Genomic DNA, 9016 nt, shown 5'->3' on the forward strand with positions numbered 1-9016 from the left:
TGTGTCTCTGTTGTGCTTGTGTTTGAGATTGGATGTCTTGAATAATAAATGATGGAATGTTTTCTAAAACTGAATCGTGCTCTTCAACGTACAGCTGAAAAGCTATTATATATTCAACTCAATATTTCCTTTTTTGGTTTATAAGTGTGTACAGGCTAAATGGTTTTCCTCTGTGTGTAAACGTGTCCTTTTGCTGCCAAATTTTACTTTAAAGGGGCCATATTCTGCTTATTTTCAGGTTCATATTTGCATTTTGTAGCTCTACTGGGACATGTCTCCATGCTTTAATGTTCATAAAGCTCTTTATTTTTCTCATCCTGCCTGTGCTGCAGCACCTCTTTTCACCCTCTGTCTGAAACCAGAGCCCAGTCTGCTCTGACTGGTTAGCTGGCCGGCTCTTTTGTGATTGGTATACTGCTTGGAGATGTCCTGCCCCCTTAACCTATCACATACAATGTGTTGGGAGTGCTATCCAATAGAAGCGAGAGTGTCGGAAGAAAACAGAGATGTTTTTGGGGTGGGAGAGTAAATCCCTGTGGAGGGAACACAGGGATTTTAGTTTTGTAGACCATTTACATGCACCAAATCTATTTAAGACACTACAGGAAAGAGAAAACCCCTCAAAGTATAATAGCGCCCCTTTAAACACAGCAGGTGTATGTTTCTCTTTTTCTGCACGTGCATGTATCCCTCTTCCATGTCTGCAGGTCATGTGACCTACAGATTGAGCAATCAAGTGGAGCAGCCAATGAACAGCTTCTGTTTTGACATATCGCAACTCCCATATCCCTGCGTGCCTCCTTGTGTGCTCGCTGTATCTTTAATTACAACCTTTTTCTATTTTTAAACTCACGTCCTCCCTGCAGCGTCTCGTCACCTGTCTACCTGTCTTCCCGTCTTCTTTCATCCTCGTCATTAGATCTCTAAACTCCTCCGACATGGCGGCTCGTTTTGTGCATCCGTCTTCTCTTAGATGTATCCTCCTCATGCTCTCTTTGATCTGAGATGTTCTGCCTGTCTTCTCACATCTGAGGAATACAGATGTTTGTTTCCAAGTTACCTCTCTACCAGTTATGACATTTCCCTGCAGGATAACAGCTCTCCCTGCATTTGGCAGCAGCCGCAGATTAAATGTGGATGTTAGCAGTTTGCTGGGACAATATGTGCACACACGTCATACTGCAGTTTGTTAGCTGATGTAGACTCAGTACATGGTGCCAAAAACTGACAAGCCTTGAATGAGGGAGACGATGTGTAATGCAAAAAGGAATTTATTGTTCCTGCTTCACTAAAACCAATTAAATGCACATGCTTGTCTACTCCATCCTCTCTTTTAATCCCAGTTTCATTCGCTCCCCTCCCCTCTGCATCTTTCAATGACTCACACCGTCCCCCTCCCCCCCTGCGTGTCGTACGTTTTCTCCCCTTCTCCTCCCACCTCCCGTCCCTCTGTCTCTCCCTCTCATTCGCCCACAGCCTCTCGCTTTCTCCACCAGGCTTCGAACACTCTGCAGGTAATGTTAAAAAAGATTGATCTATTTCTCCAATTCCCCTCCTCCTCCTCCTCCTCCTCTCCCTTTTTCCTCCTCATCTCCATGGTTCTGTGTTTTTTCACCATCTCATCCCTCCATTGGTCCTCATTCTCTGTCACTGCCTGAATCAGCAGAGAAATTGAACTGCCTTGTGATCCGGAACAGCTTGACAGTAGGTTCATAAATAGGTATGGATTATTAGCTTTTGATTTATGTCTTCTTCTCTGTGTATAGGTGGTTTATATATGTGTGTGTGTGCTAGCATCTTTTCCACAGACTGTCATCCCTAAGGCTGCGTCACTATCATCACAATGTTAGGCAGAGAGTGTGAAGTCCTTGTGACTGATGGAAATCGAGGCTGTTAGCTTAAGTGCAATGGATTTTTGACATTGGCTATTTTCCTCTCTTTGTACACCGAATCCCTCGCTCCTCCTAATAAGATGATTATGATCCATTTTGGTGTATAAGCACTGCTTTGTAATGTGCAATACAAATGTTTAAATAAAGCTATTTTTCTTCTTTTTTGCAGGATGTCTATAGTTAATATTGTTGCCAGGGAGATCCTGGACTCCAGGGGAAACCCCACTGTGGAAGTAGATCTGCACACTGGCAAAGGTAAAGAAAAATCCATCAAGAAAGCATTCATGTTATTTAGTATTTGGTCTGTCAGCTGAAGGTCTAATGTTAACTTTGAAAAAGCATCATGATTTCATTTAAAAAAAGCTTTCTCCCACCTTTTCTCACCCTCCTCGACCTGCAAACCATCGACCTACTGTACCAATACGTAACGTCTTTTCTCCGTTTAAGGTGTGTTCAGGGCTGGTGTGCCCAGCGGTGCATCCACCGGCATCTACGAGGCTCTGGAGCTCCGTGATGGAGACAAGACCCGCTACAAGGGCAAAGGTGAACCCATAGAATCAGACGTGTCCTCTGTGCTTCTGTCTCTCCTCTTCTACTTTTACCATGAGCATTTTAGTGTGTGGTTTTGTGACATCAATGCGGACAAATATCTCTATTTGTCCTGCTCTAGGTGTAACCAAAGCTGTTAGTCACATTAATGACACCCTTGGACCGGCCCTGATCCAGTCTGTGAGTACCAGTGCAGAATTTGACCGATGTAAAGGGGACATTTCATCACAAACGTACATTCGGAAGTGCTTTTTGCACATACTGTACATGTGGGTATCTGGACCTAAAACAACCCTAAGCCATAAATCGATCCAGTCAGTTTTTTGTGCACTGTCATGGTCAGAAAACATGACTCAGCAAACCATTCAGCTGTGGCCCACCTTATGTCACATGCGTTGTAAGAACCAGTTAAGCACATTCTTGTAGATGAAATAGTTGTTAAGTTAACAAAAACTGTTTGGTACTTACTGGTATTCTGGACTACGCTTAGGCTTTGATTCTGTTCACTATTCTTCTGTTATAAAATGCTATATAACAGGTAAGTTTCTTAACCATGCGATGCTAATCATGATTGCCCGTGGTATCATACTTTGTTTTTTAACGCAGTGTTTTTGCATAAACTATTGATCAATCAAATCTGTAGTGGACTGAGCGGGATGTCATTTGGATGGATATCACCTGTAATTTACTTTCAATTAACCCTCGTTCAAGATTCAGCTGCCTAACGTGCGTCTTAACGATTAATTAGGATTCTTCATTATGATTAAGATGAACGGCAGGCTCATTAGACTAAACGGCCCCAATCTGAGTATCTTCCCAAACGGATTAAGAGCTATGTTTCTTGCAAGCCAATCAGAGCAGAGTGGGCGAGTTATCTTAAAGAGAAAGGCGCTAAAACAGAGCATTTGAGACAGATGGTGTATTTAGACACACAGTAGGAGAAAAATAACGTGGGTTTTGAACATTAAAGCATGTAATCATGTTCTAGCAGAAGCCCGCAATACCAGCATGACCTTGAAAATGAGCACGATATGTCTCCTTTAAAGCATAAAATGGCTGAACAGCATGGGGAAGGTCTCTGACATTTTGTTTCTCTCTCAGGGAATCAATGTGTTGGAGCAGGGGAAGCTGGACAACATGATGATTGAAATGGACGGCACTGAAAACAAATGTAAGCCTCGCTGGCATCTCATGTGAGGTGATGGCATGTATGTGTTATAACGTATTTTCCGCACCAGTGGTCACCGCCTGCGGCACCCATGTGTTCTGTGTGTGCTGTGTTTTTTCCTCTAGCTAAGTTTGGGGCCAACGCTATCCTCGGAGTTTCTCTGGCCATATGCAAAGCTGGTGCTGCAGAGAAAGGAGTCCCCCTGTACCGCCACATCGCTGACCTGGCAGGAAACGGAGAGTTGGTCCTCCCAGTTCCTGTGAGTCCTCTTTTCATTCAGCATAGTATGCAAAAAGAGTGGTGCAGTGATGATGCATTTCTATACGCCAACCAGGAAGTAAGCACTGCAAGGGTCACCTAGAAAAAAACAATAGGATTCATCCATTGGATTATTGCAGAAAGTAAGATCTGTGGAAAACAAACATTTATAATACTTACACGTTTTGTTCAGCTGGATAATCACAACATATTAAAACCACTTTTATAATAGTTGAAGTGTTCATGCAATCACCAGAAGCTAAAGCTAAAAGCTAACACTATAAAGAAAATACATTCACGTGGGCTTCACCACCGCTAAGCTAAAGATGGCTAACGCTTGGTCTGATGACGTTTCGTAGTCTCATTTAGACACATGAACATCTCATAAGATTATGTCAAACACAGACCTTATGTTCACCAAAAAACATTGGAAACCCGGAAGTGCTGACTCATTTCTGCACTTAAGACTCATTCCTGCACCACTGTACTCTTACAAAGACAAAATACAACCTCATCTGTCCCTCTCTCAGGCCTTCAACGTGATCAACGGTGGATCCCATGCTGGGAACAGACTGGCGATGCAGGAGTTCATGGTACTTCCTGTGGGGGCGGAGTCTTTCCGTGATGCTCTGCGGATGGGGGCGGAGCTCTACCAGACCCTGAGGGGCGTCATCAAGGAGAAGTACGGTCAGGATGCTACCAATGTGGGAGATGAGGGAGGGTTCGCCCCAAACATACAGGAGAACAGTGAAGGTAAGCACAGATATATTCTCCTTACCCAGAAGGGATAGTTGGGATGTTTTGAAGTGTGATTTCACATCTTTCTGCTTCTCTCCATCAGCCCTGGAGCTGATAAAGACGGCCATAGAGAAAGCGGGCTTCACAGACAAAGTGGTGATCGGGATGGACGTCGCTGCTTCAGAGTTTTTCAGCGAGGGGAAGTACGACCTGGACTTCAAGTCTCCGCCCAACGCTGCTCGCAACATCAGTGGAGAGGAGCTTGCCAGCATCTACCAGGGCTTCATCAAGGACTATCCAGGTGTGTGTTCTCATGTGTGTGTCCTGAACCGGGTCAAACATGTGTCAGAAACACTCTCACAGCTGGTAATAGTTACAAAGAGGGGAACACTCATCATGGACCTTTAAAGTAAAGATATTTCTCCTGGCACAGGTCTCATGGAAACTCAGAATCACTGTTAACATCTGATCCAACATCTTTCAGTGAATGGACACACTAGCTGGTTTTCAATATTTCTACGGCTGCCATATTTCTTTCCTCACCTTTTTAAAGAGTAACTAAGTGAACAAGAGGGCTGGATGTCTCCTCTGACTCCCCGGCTGTTAAAGAGGTTTTAATTATGCGCTACAGTGAACATTTGGCAAGCAGGGACCTCCTCTGATGCGGCTCTTTACCCTGTCAATGGTGTGCTTCCTGCTTGTGTGGGTGTTTGTGATTAATGTGAGTGCATTTCAAGGTATTATATAACTGCTGCTTAGTGCTATTGACTTGCAGTTGGGTCATAGAGAAAATGAAGGGTTCTCAAAGGTTGTGTTAACCTATGGAGAAAGATTTTTTGAAACCATCTCTCATTCTTTCAGTGGTTTCTATCGAGGATCCGTTTGACCAGGACGACTGGCCAGCCTGGTCACAGTTCACAGCTTCAACCGGCATCCAGGTACGCTTTCAATTCAAATCAATAAAGCTTAATTGTCCCAGAAGTGCAATTCTGGTGCAGCATCAAAAGAAACATGGATAAAACGTACTGGTACATGAGACCACAAGTAATAGGAAACATCTAGGGCTGCCGTGGCTGCAGCAGACACAGGTTCGAATCCCGCTTGTGGTTCTTTATGCGCGTAACCCTATCTATCTCCCCCATTCAACACTGTCACTCTCCAATAAAGGCTGATTCGGCCCCAACAAATATTTCATACTCTACCTCAACCATCAAAGGGGGAAGTGACTCTTAGGTTGAACTGTTATAAATGATAGTTTACAGGCTAACAAAGCAAGCATGTATGTTTAACGTTGAAACAGCATGTATGAATATATGAATCTCATTATAATAATATTATTTGCTACGTATTAAACGCACCATTAACAGACAAATTTAGCTACATCAATAAATACATTTCTACGTAACCTTTTGGTTTTAAACTAATCCAATGCTCAACACCGAACGAGTTACTTGTAATTTAGTAAATCAGAAAAACATACTGAACATTTGCTGATTACTTTAGTGGGGCTGCCAAGATATAGTTCGGTTAAGTTGTGAAAATACAATGCACTACTGTCCCTTCCACGTGTGCGGTTAACGTTTAAACATAATGTGTACATATATAGTATTCCTATAATTATAGTTTTACTAGCTTTGTGTTGAATTCGCGTTTATTCGTGGCACTTTAGGTTGCACTACACATTATCCCAGTTTAACATGTATAGATAGATTTATTTTGGGGGGGCTCTCTGGCTCCAGTTTCCCATAATCAATGGAACATTTTAAGATTAGTGCAATGACTAATGAAAAGTAGTCATGAAAAGGTTAGGGTCATCCATAGAAAGGGTACAACTCAAAACTGCAGTGGTCCAGATGTTCTGATTTTACATAGGTTAGGATTAGGGTTGACTATGTCTGCAAAATGCTGGATTCTGCTACGTCCATATTGGAACTCAATAGTATATTTTATTGACTTTCCTCGCCCTGTGTTGACACTGCAGGCGGATCTATGAAGTGTAATCAGTGGACCTCCCTTTTGACATTATTGGTTTATGTGCTGTCAATGTAATATAAATGGATTTACACACGCAGGCCGACAACCAACTTCCTGTGAGTAGCAACATGGACTTTATTGTCTCTGTCACTTTGTCACCGTGCAGGTGGTGGGAGACGATCTGACGGTCACTAACCCGCGCAGGATTCAGAGAGCCGTCGACGACAAGGCCTGCAACTGCCTGCTGCTCAAAGTCAACCAGATCGGCTCCGTCACCGAGGCCATCAAGGCGTGAGTGTGTGTATGTGTGTGTGTGTGTGTGTGTGTGTATGTGTGTGTGTGTGTGTTGCTGTACAGACATGTGTCTTTTTCATTCAACTAATTCCATATTACAGACAAGGTACAAGAACACAAAGTTAGATGAAGTGCAAAAAGCATTTTGTGAAAAAAAGAAAGTAGCCCTCCAGTCAGTTATCCAATTACATTGTTTTTTGGACAAAGGCCTCGAATGTATGCTTCGTCATTTCAAACTTTATAATCAATAAGTTCAGAAAATATACAAAAAAGATATGTAAATAAACTTAGGAATTAATTCAAGTCAAGTAAGTCATGTAGAGAAGCTCAAATAGTACAAATACAATCCCAAAATTGAAAAGACAATAAAAGAACTGTAATATATTGCAATAAATGAATATATCACGATACAGTTAACCATAACCTTACATAATGAGAGAGCATGCATCACATTTATATGCATTTATTCTGCCTCTCAGGTGTAAGCTGGCTCAGGAGAACGGCTGGGGTGTGATGGTGAGTCATCGCTCAGGAGAGACAGAGGACACCTTTATAGCTGACCTGGTGGTCGGTCTCTGCACTGGACAGGTAACACGCACACACACGCACGCACGCACGCACGCACGCACGCACGCACGCACGCACGCACGCACGCACGCACACACACACACACACACACACACACACACACACGTACTGTCTGTTCTCTGCTAATCTAATTCTTAGGTTTTGTCATTGCATTTCTTGATTTCCACTTTGTAACGTTACATTAATGACACAATGCAAACCTGAACAATGCAACAGCACAGTTTGGAAACGAGACAACACAAAATAACAATAGTTCTTACTAAATTAGCTCAAGAAAAATGAAATTATGTTTAAAAAAATGGAAGGATTACATTGGATTTTCAGCAATTAAAGCTGTATTACAATAATTATGCACTGTATTTCTGAATGACCGAAGTGCCCACAGAACACCAGAATTCCCTTCAGTCAGTCTGATCTTCAGAAAAACATTTGCTGATTACAGTTCAAAATGCTGGCACCGTAAAAGCTTCTCTGTGAGGTGCATACTTTTGGTCCAGAATTGTTGATGTGAAATTTCAGAAATAGCTACCATTATTTTTGACATTTTGCAGTCGTGATTTATTTAAAAGCTGTGGAAATATCACTTGATGATTAAAATAAGTGTTGCTTGCTGTTCAAATACCAAGGGTTTGTACCAACTGTACCTGTAACTCTGTGTGAGTCTTGGTGTGTTTCTACCTCCAGATCAAGACTGGAGCTCCCTGTCGATCAGAGCGTCTGGCCAAATACAATCAGCTCATGAGGTGAGTTTTCCTGATTTCTACGAGTATACAAATCTTTGACGGCACTCACAGCTTCATGCCACTTTTTATATTTCTCTTCTCATTTCCTTTCTCGTCCAATTTCTTCTTTCACATTCATCCGCCTGCTCTTCATTTCTCTCCTCTTTCCTCCTCACTTCCTCTTCCTCCCCTTCCTCCTCTCAGGATTGAGGAACAGTTGGGTGACCAGGCTCGCTTTGCTGGGCACAACTTTCGCAACCCCACTGCCCTTTGAGCGCATTAGTGTTAGCACACAAGCTAATTAGCACGCTTCACATATCAGTCACGTTTTATTTCCCTGACGGGCACACTAATGAAATCATCACACCCGTTTCAGCAGAGCTCCAACCTCACTAAGACACTATTAAAAGCATTAAGACTAATCATTTTTCAGGTAACTTAAATGCACTGTAGCTACAGTATATTGACCATACGCTTCAGCAAGTGATTGACTTTAATTGACTGCAGCCAGTTGCAGCAAATCCTGAGCAAAGCCTGGAGGAGAGAAAACAGTGTTCACCTCCTGGCAGACGAGCACTTTCCCCCGATGCACTCGTTAGTTTCTTTCTCTTGCCTGATCTCTCTGACTGTCTGTTTTTGCCGATGTGTTTTGATCTTTTGTGCCCTGATGTTTCCTCTCCCTCTTGTTCCTCATGTCGTTTCTAATGTGAATTTTCAGCAGCTTACTACACAATTGTATCTCACATTATCTGTCTATAAGGTTATACCCAATAAAGAAATGGAAACATATTGATTTGAACCAAAGATGTATGCCTGTTTGTTTATTAAAGAGG

General features: G+C 42.6%; 1 protein-coding gene across 2 annotated transcripts; it reads left to right on the plus strand.

Moving 5' to 3' along the window:
* Positions 1–1362: 1362 nt before the first annotated feature.
* On the plus strand, positions 1363–8987 carry LOC134861270 (gamma-enolase-like). 2 transcript variants are annotated; one of them, XM_063878345.1, is made up of 13 exons: positions 1363–1514; positions 2062–2147; positions 2340–2435; positions 2563–2621; positions 3543–3612; positions 3735–3868; positions 4398–4620; positions 4709–4906; positions 5467–5543; positions 6746–6870; positions 7353–7461; positions 8146–8204; positions 8388–8987. In XM_063878345.1, exons 2-13 carry the CDS (start codon positions 2063–2065, stop codon positions 8455–8457), a joined length of 1305 nt encoding a protein of 434 aa, XP_063734415.1. In that variant the 5' UTR covers positions 1363–1514; position 2062; the 3' UTR covers positions 8458–8987. The 2 variants fall into 2 exon arrangements, with proteins under 2 accessions (XP_063734415.1, XP_063734417.1); XM_063878347.1 differs by lacking the exon at positions 1363–1514 and adding an exon at positions 1551–1720.
* Positions 8988–9016: the final 29 nt, after the last annotated feature.

Source organism: Eleginops maclovinus, chromosome 3, assembly GCF_036324505.1.
Source record: "Eleginops maclovinus isolate JMC-PN-2008 ecotype Puerto Natales chromosome 3, JC_Emac_rtc_rv5, whole genome shotgun sequence".
In the NCBI taxonomy this organism is placed as follows: domain Eukaryota; kingdom Metazoa; phylum Chordata; class Actinopteri; order Perciformes; family Eleginopidae; genus Eleginops; species Eleginops maclovinus.